We start from the raw sequence: 21,240 nt of genomic DNA, 5'->3' as shown, positions 1-21,240 counted from the left end.
AAGTGGCCTGTGCCCTCGGTGAACTTAATGTATAGTGGTGGATTTACCGGCTGCTTTTCTTCTTCTAGAGACAATTTATGAGGATGCTCCCCAATACTATCTGTAGCTATCTCTGCCCTAACTACTCAGAGAGAATCTGTCAGACATGTGATCTGAATCCACTAAAGCCCATATGGCAAATTTCTTCAGCATACCAGAGAAAAAAGCAAACTTTAGACTGACATTCAAGGCCATCCATGATCTGACCACATCTGCCTTATTAACCTGATTTGTCAGTAATCCCCAACCATATACAAATGAAACAATTTCGAGTTTTTAGGTAGACCCTACATTTTCATGCATTTTTAGCTATCAGTTACAGTGGAAACAACCCCAAGACTTAGTGGTTAAAACAATATGCATTCATTATCCTATTATCAGTTACAATAGGTCAAGAATTTAGGAGCGGCTTAGCCATGCATTTCTGGCTTGAAATTTCTCAGAAGGTGGCAGTCATGACTAGACTTGAGGGTCTGCTGCCAAGGTGTCTCACTAGCAAGTTGGGGCTGGTTATTGGTGACAGGTCTGTTTCTTTCCACATGGGTCTCTCGCAGGACTGTCTGAGTATAGCCACCGGCTTCCCCCTAAGTGAGTGATCCCAAGAGAGGGGAACAGTAAAGGTGTGCTATCTTTTTATGACTTAGCCTCATGTGTCACACAGTATCACTTCCATTATAGTCTCTGAGTTACAAATGAATTCCTAAGTCCAGCCCACAATCGATAGGAGGGGAACTAAGCTCCACCTCTGAAGGGAAGAGTGTCAGAGAGTTTGTGAACGTATTCTAAATCAACATCATGCTCCCACTCCTTTGCTCATTCTGTTCCCGCTGCTCAGAATGCTTTTTCCAGTATCTGCAGAGCCCAATCAATCCTATGTCTTTCAAGACCCAATTCAACTGTTACTTCCTCCAAAAGTCCTTCCCAAATGCCTCCTAAGAGCTTTCCTTTCTTTTCATTTCTGTTTTATTTTCTACATTTTTTTTGTTTTTTGTTTTACTACACTTGTTCTTATTTTAGATGGTAATTATTTGGTATTCCAAGCCAGAGTTTATCAACTTTGGCACTACCAATGCTTTGGGCTGGATAATTATTTGTTGTGGGGATCTTGTCCTGGTATTATAGGATGGTTAGCAGCATCCCTGGTCTCTTCCCACCAAATACAAGCAGCACCTTCTGGCCCTAGTTGTGACAATAAAAAATGTCTTCAGACATAGTCAAATGTTTTGTGGTGGGCCAAAAAAAATCACCCCTGGATGAGATCATAGTTCTAGGCAATTATGTTCTGTGATTCATTTTGAATTTCCAACTCATGGCTCCGAAAGGCCATTCTAACAAGCTAGGAGAGGGAAAGGACTTTATTTCAATCTCGACGTTGCTGAGAACCCCTGAGTTTTTCTGTCCAACCTTTCCTACGCATTCTTCAGTCCTCTGAGTGATTCCAATAGCCTATCAATAAATTCGCCCACCAGGTGCAGTGGCTAACATCTGTAATCCCAGCACTTTGGAAGGCTGAGGCACCAGATCACCTGAGCTCAGGAGTTCGAGACCAGCCTGGCCAACATGGTAAAACCCTACCTCTACTAAAAATACAAAAATTAGCTGGGTGTGGAGGTACACACCTGTAGTCCCAGCTACTCAGGAGGCTGAGGGAGGAGAATGGTTTGAACCTGGGAGGGGAAGGTTGCAGTGAGCCAAGAACATGCCACTGAACAACAGAGATTTTTTTTTTTCTTAAAATAAATAAATAAATTCACCCATTTTTTTTTTCTTCATTTTCAGCTTAAGTGAGTTTCTGTTGCCTTCTACCTAAAGAAATGTAATTAATGAAAACTAACTCATACTTCAAGGTCTGGCTCAAATATCACTTCTAGTAGTCCCAGATGTCTCTAGATAGAATTTATCTTTTCTTCTCCTTCATATTTCTTTTAGTGCTTTCTGCAGCCTGATAGTGGAGTCTATCTAGGTTTACATATACCAAATATTCCCTTAACCCAGGGCCAAGCATTATGCACAGAATAATATAGGCTGGATCTAATTGTAAAGGAAATGGATTTTCATCCGGGGCTTTAATGCAAAATAATACATCAAGTGACCACATGACTGGGGGAAAAAAAGAGTTTGGAGGCTAGTCTGGCAAACCTTGGTCTCAATGCTTTTTTTATATTTCACGTTTATTAGAGGCTGTTGGTATACTGAGGAGGATGAGAGCACTGTCTTGAATAACTGATTAGGTTCAAATCCTGTCTTCTCCACTTACTGGGAGACTGTGAGCAAATTACTTAATTGTTTTGTGCCTCCAATTACTAATCTGTAAAATGGGGATTGTTAAAATACTACCTCATGGGGTTACAACATAAAGCAGACAAACTTAGAGCTGCTTTGGCCAAATTAGGAGAGACCCAGAGACTCCCTCACTTGGCATCACCCTACTGGTTGCCACCTCCAACGGCATCAACTCAGGGACCTAGGGCTGTCTGGCTCAGTTTGAGACAAACACCAGCAGCCATCCCAGTTGTTAACTAGCCATGTTGTATTGAACACAGTATTTACTCACCTGTTTAACACTAATAAGGAAGTTGAACAGGTGAGTAAATACATTGTGCAAGACAACGTGGCTAGTTAATGGTAGCCAGGAGCTGGGTGCTCATTCTAACTCTGTCAGCTCTAGTTCTGATGCCAAATATTCCAGCTTAACCCGTCTTATTTTCCTGAACTGCCATTCAAGTCCTTTGTGTGGTACAACATATCCCATCTCTCCCCTACTGCCACATTTGCTTCAATCATGCCTACTTGTTTTACCTACAATTTACTTTACAATATGCTCATTCCATTTCTGCCCAGCCAACTGCCCTATCCATTCATTCCTTTCCACTTCTACGACTACTAACCTCCCTTTGAAAGCGGCAAAACTGAAACTCCTCCAGGAACCCATTAGATGAATTATCTTCTATTTTACTTATTCCTTCTAGATTTGAAAACCCTATTATTATTAATCCTTGCATCTTTGCAAGATATTCATAGTATATACATTTGCACTTCTTAACTCGTTATTTTTTTGAGGCAGGGTCTTACTCTGTTGCCCAGGCTGGAATACAGTGACTTGATCAGAGTTCATGGCAGCTGGAACTCTCAGGCTCAAGTTACAAGTTATCCTCCCACCTCAGCTTCCCAAGTAGCTAGGATTGCAGGCATGTGCCACCACACATGGCTTTTTTTTTTTTAATTTTTTGTAGAGACAAGGTTTCACTATATTGGCCAAGCTGCTCTTGAACTCCCTGCCTGCCTTGGCCTCCCAAAGTACTGGGATTATAGGCATAAGCCATCGTGCCCAGCCTTAACTCAATCCCTCACAGCTCTTTCATAGCACTTAAAATTAGATGCTAAACTGTGTCATACTGATTACTCTTTCATACTGCCCATAGTGTTTTATGTATTTTTTAATCTTTATAACCTAAGTTTCCCAGTGGTAGGTAGAGATTGCTTGTATCCAGATAGATTTATGTTAGCTATATGGGAGGCAGGTCAAACCATGCTTCATCTCCATAAGCTCTAATGACTGGTTCCACTCACTGGAATTCACGTGAGCTTAATAGGCTGTCTTTTAATTCATAAGCCCCATTAATGCCAAATATAGAGCTCAAGAGACAATGAACAATAAGTACATGGACACACTTTTAGGTATTTCCTAAATTTTTATGCACTGTGAGCCTAACATGTTCACATCAAGCAAGAAATGAAAATAGGAGAGGGGTTATAAATGACTAAGTTACTATGTGTGTGTTGGGTCTCTATCAGCTGTATCCTCTTCATACACGTGTTACATACTGTATGTCAACCTGTAGAAACAAGGCAGGCACTTAAGTATTAGGTCCTAGACTATGTTGTTATCTTATTTAATAAACACAACTATCTTATAAGGGTTTTTTTAATCTTAAACATTAAAATAAAAAAGCCAAATGAGGTTTAAAAAAGCCCCAAATCATATAGCTAAGTCATGACAGAGCTAGAATTTAACCCAAGTCTAACTCCAGAGTCCACAGTCAACTACCATGCAGTATATGACCCAGAGCAAGTCTTCCACTCTTGTATGTGTGTTAAGTGGGGCTATTGAGAGAATATGGTAATGATTAATTTATACAAAATATTTAACACAGTATAGTATCTTACACATATTACCCAATAATCTGTACTCACTCTCATTACAGAATACTATGACAGGGTTAAAATGTCAATAAAGCATGCTTCCTGCCCTTGAAAAATCTAATAGGGTGTGGTGGGTAGACTTCTAAAATAGCACTCCAGTGGCTCTAATTCAATGGCTCTTTACCCATGAAGACGATGAGATATCACACCCATGACTATATTGCATGCAAAAGGGATTTCCGAATCAGTTGACCTGGAATTACTCAAAAGGGAAATTATCATGGTGGGTATTCCTCATCTAATCATATGAGCCTTTTAAAAGCAAGCACTTTCAACTGGGAGCAGCTGAAACAGTCAGAGATTTGAAGCATGAGGGAGGCTTGATGCACTGTTGCTGACTTTGAAGGCTGAAGGGGCTACTTGCAAGGGCCACAGCACAGTTTCTAGGAGCTAAGAGTGACTCCTAGCCAACAGGTAGTCCTACAAGCACAGGAACTGAGCATGAAGTACCCAGTAGGGCATGGCAGGTTGGAGCTGGGTTGTAATGGTTTCTGTAAACTGTGGAAGGTGATTTGAACTTTTTATTCTGCTTCATTGGAAGCACATTTAAAAGAATTTTTTAAAACTAACTGAAAATACCTGAAGAATCTAACACCAGTATGTGTATGAGTATGTATGTATGTATGTATGCCATATCTATACTTTTATATTTTGCATACATAAAACACACATTTTAATATTTGAGATAAGTGAATAATTCCTCTTACTACTCTTCTCCCTATTAATATAAAACTACTGAATTGCTCCAACTAATTCAGTTAAAGATGTTTATTAAGATGGCTAAGTTCAACAAAAATGCAACCATTCATAAAAATAATTTTGAGTAGATAAACAAAATATCAAAATATTTTAAACAAGACACCAAAAAGTATTCATTTTTTAACAAAACTATTTTGATATCTTGAAACATCTGACATAATTATGCATACACAAGATCTTTTCAATCTACCTCTTCCTTAGTAGTTACATTACGAGATTACCATATGTCTCAAAAGCAAACTGCTGCAATTTAAAACACACTTTTCCATAAGATCTGGAATGATCTTTCCTAATTTTCAAATGTGTCAGGAATAGTATTTTCTCCTATACTCAGATAAAGAAAAATGTTTGTTAAAATTTCTTGTAACTTTTTTTTGTTGTTAATTGAATGTAGTTTGTTTCTCTAAGCACATTGATTAGTAGGCCTCTCTCCCTGAAGTTTTTTTTTTAATGTTAAATATTTCTGACCATACAGATTTAGACATAAAATGCTGAAATAATACAACTGAGCCAGGATTGCTCATTTCTCTCCCCGGCCTCTGAGGTGCTCTGCAGGAATAAAGTACTGAGGGAGGTACATCAAAATAAGGAGACTCCTTGTGGCTAGCAGCAACTGAATATCCTAGGTATCTAATTTATTGCAGTGGCTTAAGCTCTGGGGAAATTATGCATCACTAAACTAAAAGTAAGATTATGTCAATGGATTTTTAAAAGAGCATACTTAGGCCGGGCGCGGTGGCTCAAGCCTGTAATCCCAGCACTTTGGGAGGCCGAGACGGGCGGATCACGAGGTCAGGAGATCGAGACCATCCTGGCGAACACGGTGAAACCCCGTCTCTACTGAAAAATACAAAAAACTAGCCGGGCGACGTGGCGGGCGCCTGTAGTCCCAGCTACTCGGGAGGCTGAGGCAGGAGAATGGCGTAAACCCAGGAGGCGGAGCTTGCAGTGAGCTGAGATCCGGCCACTACACTCCAGCCTGGGCGGCAGAGCGAGACTCCGTCTCAAAAAAAAAAAAAAAAAAAAGAGTATACTTTTAGCATCAGCTACTTGGTATGTCTTTTTCTAATTAAACTGATTCCACTACACTGTCTACTTACATCAGTCTAGTCTAGAGGAGCACTTAAAGATAAAAAGTTAGAAAATGTCTTCAGAAATCAGTTCTTTTAATGTATAGAAGTTTCAATTACATGACTTGGGCTTGCTTACCAAATGCCTTTGGTACTTTAAAAAATGTATGTTCATGATATAATACTTTTTAATCCAGAAGTTTGAACCATATTTAATTAAAAAATAAAAATGATAAACAAAGCCAATTACACAAGCATGTCAGTAAATAACACACTATAATATATTTTCGAACGAAGACTTGCTTTTAAAAACCCAAAGGTAACATCTTTCCCAGAGTTAACTAAGAACATCTATGATCCAGAATAAGCAGATTTCATTTAACTATTAATAGCAATGAAGCAGTTACACACAAACATGTAAACATATGTAAACATTTAAAAATAGTAATGTCTTTGAAATGTAAGGGGAAAATGTCAACTTTATCTACATTATAATTTAAGACTAACAGTGAAGATAGCTACTAGACTATAAATGGTCATCAGTTAAAGTTTAATTACTATTTGATAATTCACTCTTTAACAAGAAAATGTGTTTTGATAAATTCAGACCACAGGGAGCAATATTTTTCTTGCAGAGCAGCTCTTGCTCATGGTGCAATGCAGCATTCTGTCCATGTAGTACAGTTGTACCTCAGTCGTGGTAACACAGGTGATTACATTCAAATGGCATTTAACATAAATTGCACCAAACTGCCCTATAATTTCATTTTGGACTGACTTAATTAACTTCTCAGTAGGTGGCTGAGGTGCTGAACAACATAAGCCTAAAGAAATACTTGACTGCTTAACCTACCTTACGTGAGGTGTCTCTAATTCAAGACAGCTTCCATTTTTAATAAATAGTACCAGGTAAAATGCATTTAGTAGGATCCCAAAGGGTAAAGATAAGGCATTTATAATAGATGGATTTAGTTTTCCACATATATTCACATCCATTTAAAAAAAGTCAGGGGGCACTGCAGACAGCTAAGGAGGATTTAACAAAACTCAGCAAGAGTTGGCATGCCTGATATTTTTGAAAGACTATTTACCTTAGGAGGTGTGCATTTAGAATTTTAAAAATGTCTTTTTTGCCCTTGCAAGATATTAAAATACAAAAGTTACCACTTAGTAGCAATTAAAAATTATTACTATCTTAATGCTGAATACATAATTTATATCCCAGAGCTTGAAATGTAAATGTAATTGTCTAAGACATTATCTTTAGATCATCAGAATTATCATATCATAAAATATCTATTCTATTTCCCCAATTATATTATCAAGAGCTGACAGCTAACTCTTTGCTTCAAGTTTATAGTCTTCATATATCAAGAAACAAATTAAAAGGACAAACAAGGAATGTGAAAGCTCATAAAAAGCTGAAGCAGCTTTCATATTACATGGCATATTTCTTTGTCATAAACTTCTGGTTTAAGAAATGAGAAAACACACACTTCTTTTGAAACACTCTTTAACCCAGTGCTTAACTATTTTTAGATTTTTTTTTTTTTTTAACTGTAAAGGAAGGGAAGGAGGAGAGACAGAGGGCAAGTGGGAATGGGGGATTAGACAGAGAGAGAGGAGAGGGTGCCAGAGAAAGAAACGAAGACAAAAAGAAAGGAAACAAAGAAAATAACCAACTTTGTATCATAACTACACTCTTTTGGGAAGAGGTAAATTAGCATTTCAGGAGCTGAAGACACCAGGCCCATTTCAAAGACTTGTAACATACAGTAAGCTGGGCCTCCCCAGAAAGAGACTGAATAATTTGGTGGGGAGGAGGTGGTGGTCCTTGCTCAGGCTTTTAAATGGTTCTAGGTAAAAAGGGCTTCAGACCTGTTTCAATGTTCTGCTCTGAGGGCGTAACTGCCAGGTAATTTCTATATGAATATTTTCTTTTTCTTATACAACTTAAATCCTTCCTGCTATTATTTGCATGATGAACAATGACAAGAATATAATCTGGAAGTTTTAATACTGATTTGTAATAAAGGCAGGCATCAACTAGGAAAAAAAAAAAAGAATGCTTAGATGCCAGCTTCAGAAACAATTTTGCCTACAGCATCTTCTAGCTCAATAATTTAGTGGCAATGACAATCACAAATGCTGCCAAAAACAGCAATGAGGTTTTAAAAACTAACCAAAAAATTCAAACATTATCCTTTAGATTTTTAATGTCATTTATTAATTGGCAATCATAACAGAAACTTACGAGAGCCTTCTAGTTAGAAAAATAAATCCACTTTTTAAGGTTTCCATACATGTGATGATCTCAACATGCCATCAAGCAGGCATATAGTATTTTCTTCTCACCCAAACCTGTGTCTGTCCTGGTGTTACCAGTCACAAAAAAACCTTTTGTTATCATCACTCCCCTCACGATTCAATACTTACTAGGAGTCCTGGGCAAACACAAAAGTGTCCTGGCAGTTACATCATTCTCTATAAATGAAAAAGACCCTGCTATCTGAAAATAATGAAAGGCTCCGTTTAAATTAATGTGGTTTTTTGGTCAAGTGTTCATTTTATTTTGTAATCATGTAGTTCTGATCCAAATAGAGTTCTTCCTAGCTTTAAAAAGATCTCGAGATTATACAAGGGGCAGCAATTTAATTCTTAATTTTTTATTTCTTGCAATGACATTTAGAGTTCAGTGTGATTTGAGATTTTTAGTGCTGTTGCTGACACCTTATGGAAACTGTTTTATTTGGAAATTCTGATTAGATTTTTAAAACTGTTCTGCTCTTGTTTACAAAAAGCATTATTATAAAAAATGGATTTTTTTGTTCCTTTAAGGTATTTTTCTGCTATTTATTCCTCACTTGACTTTATAATCCTGTTTGGGTCACTATGATTAGTTGCTATGGAAATTACCTCCTATGGAAATGATTCCAATGTCATTGTTGTAAGAATATGACTTTTAATGAAAAATACCGCTAGCAGACATCAACTCTTACTAGGAAAAGGAAATCTAATTAAAATTTTAAAAAAGAATTCTGAAAATTATTTACCATGGCCAACTTTTCTGATATTTTTGAATCTCCCATCTTCTTTTTAAGTAAGTATTAAATGAATTTTAAGGTGTTAATCAGCTACTCACTTCCCTAAATTCCAAAGTCACAATGGAAATCAGCACCACACGCAGAAAATTGAATGTAAAGAGCATTTCATCTACCATTTCTCTAATAAGTGTTATGCTTCATTTATGAAAGTTAATGTCAACAGTATTTCAGGGCTCATCAAGGAAACAAGTTTGAATAGCACATTACAAATTCCCTTTAAAGATGAAGAATTTAATATTCCAAAATTTATCCCAGGAATTTAAAAGCTCAGGCCTATAAACTAGTGAGTTAAACAATAGATGAGAGCCAGTGAACCATTAGATGAGAATTCCAGAATGCTAAGAAGAAAATTTTCTTGGGTGGATTCTATAATTTGTGGTTTGAATAAAACCTTTGAAACATTCCATTAGTATTAAAATTCTCACAATGAGAATATGGCTCATATTTAACACATTTTAAATTACTAGACAGTCTCTCCCCAAAAGAAATTTTAATGCTTTATTCCGCCTAGGGCTTATTCACTGCCTGGTACTAATTTAGGAATAAATTAACCCTTCCAACAATTAGGATATTGTCTAGAAACTGCCTCTTGCACACTGCTGGAAAAATCACTCACATTCTGAAAATCAGGAGTAAAAGAGAAATCCATTTCTTCATTATAAAATGTTTTTCTATACCTAATAGCTTATTAATTATTGGTATAAATCACTATCATATTTACCTATATAATTACAATACTCTATAATGCCTCTGAATTAAGTCTCACAGTTATAGATTTTGTTAAATATTTTATCATTAAGAGTTTTCTAAACTTGTGCCTGCAGCCATGATCTAGGGTCCAGAATGTCTTTGATGGATTTCTGTCTTGGAGCTGGCACTGGCTTGGCTTCAAAATTCGTTTTAGTGTCTGTGTGCTCACCATCACTTAATCTATTTTTCCTGGCAGGGAGAAGTTTTCGAGGAGCAGCCATTGGTTTCTGTAAGTGATGCATTAGGGTTGATAGTTTGGTATCCAAAGACGATGTCTGAGATATACTTGTTTTTCCCCAGTTGTCCTTAACCAATTGATCTGTGTTACTCTGTGATTTTAAGCTGAATGGAAGTTTATCAGGAGGAGGAAGCGGGGCTCGTCTCTTTTTCCCTTTTTCATCATGTAATGGCTCACTTGCAGGAGACAGTACCTTTTTCTGGATGATCATTTGATGGTCACCATCAAACAGTGTAGCCCGAGGAGGTGGTAAGGGTTCCTCATGCTGACCAATAAGGAACTGCCCATTTGTCTCTTCAATTTCTTTTTGTATCATATCCGTTAAACTTTCAAGTTTCATAGGTGAATCAATGCCTATAATAATTTTTAGAAAAAAAAAATGAAAAAATTCAAAACCAGTATGCACTTTATCTGAATAAGTTCTTTTTGAAACTAGTAGGCTATATATAATGGTCATCAAAGACTATGATAAGGAAAACATTCACTTGTAAAAATAACCACACCACCAGAACTAAAAAGATCATGCACTGCACTAATCATACATTATATATGTAAACACACATAATACATAGTATGTATATAAAACATATATAACATACATATAATGTACATAATACATACACATGTATAAATATATTCCTATATAAATCAGCAAAATCCAGCTTTCAAAGTGGAATTATATGAGTTTCCTAAAAAATTCTATACATTAAGTATATATGGGATAACATTTCTTGGATTTAAAACCTTATTCTGACTGCTAGGTAAGAGATTTCCTTTTTACAAAAGCTAGATATATATTGGGATGACTGTATTTGGATGAGTATTCTTTCCTGTAGACCAGCAAAGTCTCTGTTAAAAGGGAAAATGCTTAAAACCAAAAACCCAGGAGAACAGAGTAATACTCTCATACCACTGTGGCAATAAGGGCGGTGGGTGAAATTTTCCTTGGGAAAAATAAAATAACAGAGATAAATGTCTATTAAGTGAATTACTAATATTTTAAAATGTGTGAACCCAAATGTACCATTTTTGACCTAACATTTTAAAGTGAATGTAAGTACAGATACATTAGGGGCAAATTAAACAGAATTTAGACTGACATGCTCTTGTTCACAACATTATTTACTGAGGCAACGGCAAAAAATAAACACCCTTCAAGGTGTGGGAAATTGAATAAAAGTGAGTCTAGAAATTTAAAATTTTCCAAAGTATTAAACTTAACCAATTTTTTTTCTGGCTAGAGATGAAAGCTTCCATTCATTAATAAGCATCTATCAACACTACTTTACAACAAATTTAATAAAATGCAGAAAAAAATTACTGAACATGATGACATTTTAGAATCTGCAAGTGTTTATTTTCAGAATTTTCATCAGCTACTCAGCTAATGTTTATTTTCAGTGCACCTTTACTCATTTTAAGCCTTAAATTTTTTGTCTGATCTTGAGCATTCAGACTATGAAAAAATGTGTATTCATTATTCTGTATTAATTCATCTATTAAACATGAGTTCCTTAGTCTATAATCATAGTCTTTTTTCATTCATTTTGATTGTGCCCTGAAAATTTTAGCATTTTAATGTCAATAGAATAGGCTGCGTGAGTATGGACAATGTTGTTTTTGTTATCCTGCAGCACAGAAAAGACAAACTCCACTTACTTATATCATGGTAGACTGAGGTTGCCTCTTTTGTCAAGAACAAAGGTGGTTTCCGTGGTGACATAATCTCAATTTTCATAAGTTCTTCACAACAATGCTTCCATTGGCCTAAGACAGACAGAAAAAAAGGTAGACCGGTTTAAAACATAAATGTGAAGATATGTATTTCATTTTTAATAGATAGCAATACATTTTTGCTTTGAATAAAAATCAGTGAATTTATAAATAAAGCACTTCCTTAAGGGAGGCTTGCAGAAAAACCTAGTACTATCCATAGTTTCAAAGTCCAGTTCTGAATATAAAAGTAATCTATTTAAAAAATTAAGTTCGGCCAGGTGCGGTGGCTCACGCCTGTAATCCCAGCAGGTTGGAAGGCCTAGGTTTCTTCTGACTGGTAACATCTGAGGTCAGGAGTTCAAGACCAGCCTGGCCAACATGAGGAAACCCCTTCTCTACTAAAAATACAAAAATTAGCTAGGTGTGGTGGTGCAGGTGCCTGTAGTCCCAGGTACTCAGGAGGCTGAGGTAGGAGGATCACTTGGAGGTGGAGGTTACAATGAGCTGAGATTGCACCATTGTTCTCCAGACTGGGCGATAGAGGGAGACTCCGTTTCAAAACAAAAAAGAAAAAGAAAAAAAAAATACTTCTATGCAAACATTAGGCTAAAATCTCTAGGCTATTAAATACAACACTATTTCACTAAATGGTTAATAACTACTTTAAAACTTCTATTTATTGCAAAAGTTTGTGCAGGTTTTCTTTTTTAAATATTAAACATTAAGTATTCAAGACGCTGAAAGGTTAAACAATCAACTGAAATATAGTTACCTAGAAGGAAATAGAAAAAAACATAAATGAGTAAGGTTCTCAAAAATGGTTTTAACTATGAAAATTTTGATTAAGAAAGAAAAATGATTTAATAGCTGTTCCTTTAAGATGATTATCATGCTTTTCAAAATCATTTAACTTTAGAAAAACACTGTATTTTCATTTAGGTTTTAAAAGGTATATAAAAACCTATTACTATAAAGTCATATCACTCAATAAAATTCTGAGTCTAATTTGTTTTATGAAGGATACATTAAATAAAGGCATTTGAAATAAGAAAAAATACTCTTGAATAAAATCTTTCAACTATTAAGTTAAAATTTAAGTGTGGACATCAATTTTTATTTTAATTCACACTATTTTAGTCTTAAATTTTTTAGATTTCTCCTGAGTGATGTCTAAAAATTTAATCTTTTCATACTTATTGTGCACCTGCATGCTGGATAGCAACTATGCTAGTTCCTACATATCTATATATTAATTTTGTAAGAGTAAGTTACTGAGGTTCACCTTCTTATAGCCTATCGTATACCAGTAGAAAAGTAAATGTAATACACCTATGTTGTATATCCATATTTAATATCCAATTTGATTTTTTTCTATGACTTAAAAACTAAGGATACTTCATGTTTAATAAAATTACTCATTTTTGTTGTTTGTAGTTGAATATACTATCATAGTAATATGATAATACATGCATACATTTAAAATCCACCACCATTAGTTAAGAAACATAAAAAAGCCTTTCAGTATGTTTTATTATGATGCTAAGCATAGAATATGGTAAAAATTTCAAAATAAGCCACATAGCAACTGATGAAGGGAATAAATTCTTGAGTACAAGGCTTCAAAGGTTGATCTCTAGAATGTCAGGATCTGAGATCTGATAACTTATTCCTCCCCACACTTCCTTTTATAGATAAATATATAAAAGTCAGTTTTTTTCTTCTTGGGGGCAGGAAAAAAAACCCTTATCTAATGGAAAAATAATGAAACACTTTAAACTGCACACATGTCTGTCACATTCTTAGAAAAATTATTATAAAGTACAGTATCTTCTCTGTATTGATAAATGAAAGCATTTCATTGTTAAACTAGTATCAGAATACGAGTTACAATGAAAACTGGAATATAATGCCACATTATTCCACATGTTACTAAAGTCAGAGGTACAAATGTGTTCATGGGTCAAGACTTCACGATTGAACCATTGATTTTGCCAGCAAATAAATCTCTATGCATAGCTATACATGCTAGCCAATATGCTAACATGAAAACAAGGGCGCAATATGAAATATTAAATGGATATGTTTTGTTCACATAACAATTTATATATTGAAGATGTTTCCTAAAATATCATTCACTGTTATAGTATTCCCAGTCAAAATAATTTTTTATGCTACACTCCTAATGTAACTCAATATTTATACTGTTAAATATTTTAAAAATTTTAATGTTCCAAATCTATCTTAATTTTTGATATCTTTGACCTACCATTCATTCTTTGCTCCACTCCTATTGACCATCCAGAACACGTCACTCCTCTTTTACATGTTTGTTAACCCACAAATATTAAAAATAGCTATTACATCCCCCTTGCCACCAACATCCACCCAAGGCTATTCTTCCTCAGGCTAAACAGATATATTTCCATAAGTGTTTCCTCCTGAGTTCTAATTATCACACCCTCCTGGTTTTCTATTCTTAAATAGCGCCAAATAATTGAGATTTGCTCTCAATATTAAATTTCTCTTACTTTACTCTGCCCTGAATATCTATCCTGTACTTTGTTCTATGTACTATACTTCAATCAGAATCACTAGAGGTTGCACCTGTCACTAGGAAAGTTAAAATTTTAAAGTACAAGTCAATTTTTTAGTATGGTATAAATACCTCCATCTTTGTTTCATATATCCATATGAATTTTGAAGTATAAATGTAATAGAATTTGTACTTTAAAAATTACATAGGTTGGCAGTTTTTATGCAAAAAAGCATTAAATACCAAAAAAGTAACCAGACCCAAGAACCAAGTTGTCATCACTTATTATGTTGACACTACAAAAACGTCATGAGATTCTTATTCCTTCAAATCCCCATTTTAGCATGATAAATTATTTGACATAATCTAGAGAATGAAAGCATGAGATGATCATCTAATAGTAACTGATATCTAGACTACAAGATTTTGGTATCATCATCTTCATTTACCTCTCCCCCTGTTTTTATGCACATAACAATTATAAAATAGCTGGGCACGGTGGCTCATGCTTGTAATCCCAGCACTTTGGGGGATGGAGGTGGGCAGATCACCTGAGGTCTGGAGTTCGAGACCAGCCTGACCAACATGGAGAAATCCCGTCTCTACTAAAAATACGAAATCAGTCGGGTGTGGTGGCACATGTCTGTAATCCCAGCTACTCAGGAGGCTGAGGCAGAAGAATCGCTTGAACCCAGGAGGCGGAGGTTGCAGTGAGCCAAGATCGTGGCATTGCACTCCAGCCTGGGCAACAAGAGCGAAACTCCATCTCAAAAAAATAAAAATAAAAATAAAATAAATAAAATAAAAATACCAGAATCATTTCTAAACATAAGATAGTCATTTATAAGACGGATTCTCTAAGACAGAGCATTTAGGAAAATGGTTAAAGTTTTAGCTATGATTAGCAAAAGCAAGGAAGTTCTTGTCTTTTAAGTTACACACCTGAGTTTTTTTTTTTTTTTTTTTTTTTTTTTAAGACAAGTCTTACTCTGTCGCCCAGGTTGGAGTGTACAGGCGAGATCTTGACTCACTGCAACCTCCACCTCCCAGCTTCAAGTGACAAGTAGCTGGGACTACAGGCACATGCCACCACGCCTGGCTAATTTTTATATTTTTAGTAGATATGGGGTTTTACCATGTTCATCAGGCTAGTCTTGAACTCCTGACCTCAGGTGGTGCACCTGCCTCGGCCTCCCAGAGTACTGGGATTACAGGCATGAGCCACCATGCCTGGCCTGAAAATTTTAACTAAATAAATGTGGTACACGCTGATAAGCATGAAATGAATATTTGAACATTTATTGAGTTTCTAGGGATGATACTTAAGGAAAACAAGTCCTAAACAATCCAAGAAAGCCATGGAGGGAATCCTCTAGTTCAATGTTGTGAACCAGAAACCTCTTCAGGCCTAAGTTTTCTCATCTTCAGAGCAAAGGGAAATAATTTCTACCCCGCAAGAGTGTTAAGAGAAATAAATGAAATAATCTGTTATATGGGAAATAATCCATAAATTTAGATCCCTTTCTTGCCTCTTCCCCAACTTCTAATTTGAGGGCTGCAGGTATTACCTCTTCTTCCTAGTGTTCCAGAAAACAGAATTCCTAAAATGTCGGTCCCTAGGATTATTTCTATGAGTTTCAGAAATAATTTTCTTTTTGGAAATGTCTCAACTTTCTATGGAATAGCATTCAATAGACAAAATACTGGTAGTATCCATCAGTAGGCTTTGTTTGATCAGAAACAGACATTATCAACATTCTACATTTTCAATATAATGATAATATGCTGTTAAGACTTATTGTCAGTAAACACAAAGAACTGTTATGATTTCAATATTTTCCTGTTGATAAAATTCTTCCTTGAGAAATTTGAGAACCTCATATATTTTACATACTAGAGTCCTATTACATTACCATCCCATTGTTTTTATGTCCATGTCATTAGACTGTATTATTGAGATGAGAAAATCATGTGTGTGTGGTTTTAAAAAAAAACCTGTCTGGATGATGTCCAAGAAGATGGTAACGCATCTGGAGTTAAGGGAAGGCTACAAAAGTGAGACTCTTGAATGTTTCAATATTTTAGGATCATCATCATCCTGGAAAAGTTTTTTGTTTCTCAAATGGCTTCTTATCCCTGGATCAAACACATTGCCTTCAACAGTTAAATCCTAACATTTTGAGACAATATGGTCTGACTGTTTTAGTGACCAAAGGAGCTTCAAAAAGTAGGAGGTAGAGATGCTAGAATCCAAACGTATACTACACAATAGTCAGGCACTGGAAAGAGACTGAGAGCAAAAAGCATCACTGCATTGATGATATACTACCATTTTTTCAAGAACATAAAAAAGTTTTGCTACAAACTATAAGATTATAATTGTAAGATTGCTGTGCACATCCTTTTAGGCTACATAAATACACAACTAAAAAATCCAAATATCTATTTACTAAGATCAAAGAAATGCTGCCAGAAGGCTTCCATCCACTGCTGAAGATCTTCTCTATTGTCAACTGCAAAAATCTGAGTTACAGCTTGTCCAGGAACAGGATTGATGACAGAGAAATTATGGGTTCTTTTCTTGGCATCCTTATCCATTGCCCGGATCCTGGTTTCCTAAAATTTCAGAAAAAAAGTGGAGTTTTGCATGAGAAAATTTCTCTAATGATCAAACAAATGTTTTATTGCTTAGCGACCATATTTACATCTGATGTAACCATGATCTTATTGCTGATCATTTGAAATTTAAAACATGTAATTTTGAGAATTTTTAATATTCAAACTCCAATCTAGAAGGTTTTTTAAAAAGAATGCTTTATATAAAAAAAACTGAATAATGTCTTAAAGTATGCTATATATAGCACGTATGCTAAATTACATGAGATTAAAACATAACCCCTGTTTTGATCTATCTCAGTTTAAGTGGAAGTTTGCTGTCTTTTATATACATCTTAAAATTTCCAATAAAACAAGTACAGCATGTCGTAACTGTAATGTGGATTATACATTAACTATATTTCAAATTAATAATCACTAAAGTATGTTTCTTATTCTAATATTCATGCATCATATCTAGTGCTATCAGTTAAAGCAGTAAAACCATAACTTAGTGTTTACTGTAGCAAAAGTTAGGTTTTCCTCATTAACATTTATTTTGTATGTAACATTCATTTACAAAGTTCATAGCTAAAGATCCATAAAGTAATATAATCTTATAGTTAAAATTAGTTTTAAAGTGCTAAGTACAACACTACCGCAAACGCAATGGTTTCATTCACGCTGACAGTCTATGCCTTTTTTTCTGAGTGATACCAGATATGCTATTATGATGACACTTACTGATTCTATACTTAGAAGATTCTGAGAAGTCTATTCTCAAGTCACACATATGCACAGCCATGCCACATGGTAAGCTAGCAACTACATGTGGTTTTGACCAAGGAATATTGGGGGATAAAGTCTGTACTAGAACTATCTATTACACAAAGATAGAGATTTGATGCCTAGATAATGATTCATTTACACTATTCTAGGGCAATGCTGTCTGGTATAAATACAATGTGAGCCACGTATGTAATTGAAAATTTTCTAAAAACCATGATAAGTAAAAAGAAACTGCTGAAATTAATTTAATGATGTATTTCACATAACTCAGCATATCTGAAGGCTTTCATACTAAGCCTTCAGAATCCAGTTTGTATTTTACACTTACAGCACATCTCGATCTGGATCAGCCACATTATAAGTGTCTTAACAGTCACTACGGGATAGTGGCTACTGCACTGTACATAGTGGTTCAACAGAATCATGGTTAAGCCTACTGTAATGTGTGACAAGAATATTTTGGCTGGTAGTAATAAAAGCTGATTAAGAATAGAAAGAAATTCTTCACTGAGTAAAGTGTGAAAAGAGGCTATATAGTCACACACCAAAACCTACATATACATATAATGTGGATATTATGTGGTCATCACAGAAGTAGCAGGGTTAGGAAGAAAAGCTATCCATTCCCCGAAAAATTGATAAATACAGGCAGGTGAACACCATATATACTACGCAAGGAATTCCTTTCTGAAAGAATAAATTCTTATTTAAAAACCACAGGGGAAAATGTATGTTGTATAAAGAGCAACATAACTTTGAACCTTTAGAGTATCACAAAATATAACGATAGTTAATCTATCCCGTCACTGTAGAAATCTAGGAATGTGAGTGTCTTTAGAGGGCTGTAATGGGACTTATGCCCAGTATCTTGATTTTATCATAATAGAGTCTTTTTACACTTCTATGGCTTGGTAATAAACTTCGTGAATTAATTCTTTTAAGTAATTATTTTTATTACGTAACAGATTTTGCCCTAAATGGTATCCTTGGAGCTCAAAGATGCACCTAATCATCCACTGTGAATATAAAGCTTATGTATAAGCTTTGTAGCTAGCAGAGAATGACTTAAGCTCTAGGAAGAATCTTTGATATGCTACTCTTATCAGACTAATCGAAGGTTAAATCATAGTGGGGGAAAACCCTCTATTGTATTAGAAAATAAAAAGTATTCTTGTTACTGAAATTGTGCTTCCCTGCACCAATTCCATTTTAATAAACATTTCTGACTACTTTTTGTATAAAGGATTAAAGTGGATTCAATTTTTAAATAAGGGAAATTTGATTTTTATCGATGAATTTGGATATTTTTACCAAGGTTTCATTTCAAATGAAACTACTACATAGAAAATCTGAGGAACTCAATCATTTATATCCTTCTAAGAGAATATAATGCAAAAATATATAAATACTACTATATATACACTCCATTGATTCTGGTAGCCATAAATATCGCTACATTTTTAAAACATGAGAGGGTTTCAAAAGGTACAAATGAAATGCAGAATTTGAATTAACTTCTATGTTATTATCCAAAATAATTTACTGGAAAATTTTTAACCAAAAAACTGCGTGTTGAAGAAAAAGTGATTAATACAAGTAAAGTTTCTTAGAGTGTCAGACAGTTCATGCAAGCTGTTTTTTCAGTGTGGGAAAATATCAACAATAGTGCTCAGGTCTTCAATTCTCAAAAAAGGGAGTGATTAGAAAACACTAAGGTGAATTTTAGGACTGTTATTTACAGGCTTATGTGTTTACATAAGGGAAGTATCTCCTCTTAGGGTATGAAAACAAGGAACTTGGTAATTCTCCGCCTCCCCCCATATTTCTGCCACCTAAAATATTGCCTCGTACTCAGTAAATGGCTAAAAAATATTTAAAGAATAAACAAATGAAATAGGAAAAGAACAACTCAAATAATGATTTAAAAATTTTGTACCGAAAGGCCCAGTTCCTGGAAATAATCTCCAATCCAATTCTTTATGAGGAAACATGTTCTGTGAGAAGTATTCTATTAAGCCTAGCGTTTCCTGTATTGTTTTTGCTAATCTCAAAACTTTAATTGATCTAGGAGGTTTTATAGTCAACTTTCCTTGATCTGTAAATAGATTTGAGATTATTCACTGTGAAATTTTAATCTGTAGCTGGGTTTGCTTTTTGTCAGTCTGCAATTTTTCACTCCATGAGATGGTGGTGTTACCTAGAGAATGCCAAGTGAAATCTATAAAAACATAATCTGGGAAGTCAATTTTGTAATAAAACAAAAACTCTAAAGTCACAGGAAAGTTTCATTTAGGTTTTAAAAAATTATTATTTTGAATTAAAACTGTACTTCCTTCCACCTCTTCATTTCCATGTACATGGAAAATTACTAGAACAGGACTAGATTTATAAATTATTTATGTTACTTTTGACGATACAACCCTAAAAAATGCACCCAGATTATGGTCTCTAAATACTCTTTACTACAAAAAGGAAACAGAGCTTTTTGAAGAAATGACTAATCCTCAGCCTGGGCCAGAAAATGTATAAGATGATTCAGGAACATCTTGTCCTATCAGAAATCTAAGATTCCTAGGGTTACGTCAAAAGGATTCAAGAGTCAACTCTAAGGAGCTTCTACCAGTCAAACATTGGACAATTAGAACATCGATTAGAATAGCAACAGCACGGCCGGGCGCGGTGGCTCAAGCCTGTAATCCCAGCACTTTGGGAGGCCGAGACAGGCGGATCACAAGGTCAGGAGATCGAGACCATCCTGGCTAACACAGTGAAACCCCGTCTCTACTAAAAAATACAAAAAATTAGCCGGGCGAGGTGGCGGGCGCCTGTAGTCCCAGCTACCCGGGAGGCTGAGGCAGGAGAATGGCGTGAACCCGGGAGACGGAGCTTGCAGTGAGCCAGGATCCGGCCACTGCACTCCAGCCCGGGCGACAGAGCGAGACTCCGCCTCAAAAAAAAAAAAAAAAAAATAGAATAGCAACAGCAATGGACAGACACATGACTTGTCTTTAAATCCAAAAATTCATAATGATATTTAAAAACTAACTCATTGGTCACCTGTGAAAGACGGTAGGAAACTATCTCATTATTTTGGTAACTGACATATAAATGGGAAAAAACAAACAAGCAAACAAACAAACAAAAAAAAAACCAAGCACTTATCCTGTCTTCCCTACAAGAATTGTACTTCAGGGTAACCAAAGAGCTGATGAAGTAGAGACATTCCAGCTATAAGCAATGCAAAAAAGCTACCGGTTTGCAATCCTTAATGAAATAAAGGATCTAAACGATGCTCATCAGTGGTTGTTAAGATGAGCGGAAGACCTAGATATTGATATGCTTCTTGATGAAAGTATATGACCCTTCCTAAAATGTATTCTTACTAACCAACGAACAAATGTGAGTATGATCCAAAAATGTAAGAAAAAGGCAGGCTGGGTGCAG

The 21,240-nt window shown here is 35.3% G+C and overlaps 1 protein-coding gene across 2 annotated transcripts in view; it reads right to left on the bottom strand.

Annotated features, from left to right (window-relative positions):
• Window positions 1–6,146: 6,146 nt before the first annotated feature.
• Window positions 6,147–21,240, bottom strand: part of RTKN2 (rhotekin 2) — an 81,447-nt gene continuing 66,353 nt past the window's right edge. For both annotated transcript variants that reach the window (XM_033208362.1, XM_033208363.1), the window contains 3 exons: window positions 16,863–17,028; window positions 11,823–11,930; window positions 6,147–10,517 (listed from right to left, as the gene is read on the bottom strand). In XM_033208362.1, the coding sequence (XP_033064253.1) occupies window positions 9,982–10,517; window positions 11,823–11,930; window positions 16,863–17,028 (810 nt within the window). In that variant the 3' untranslated portion in view covers window positions 6,147–9,981. The remainder of the gene's footprint in view (window positions 10,518–11,822; window positions 11,931–16,862; window positions 17,029–21,240) is intronic.

The sequence above is a fragment of the Trachypithecus francoisi genome, unplaced genomic scaffold (assembly GCF_009764315.1).
Source record: "Trachypithecus francoisi isolate TF-2019V2 unplaced genomic scaffold, Tfra_2.0 Lachesis_group9, whole genome shotgun sequence".
NCBI classification, from domain to species: Eukaryota; Metazoa; Chordata; class Mammalia; order Primates; family Cercopithecidae; genus Trachypithecus; species Trachypithecus francoisi.
The sequence above is the reverse complement of the archived record's forward strand: the minus strand, read 5'-3'. Positions and strand labels throughout refer to the sequence as shown.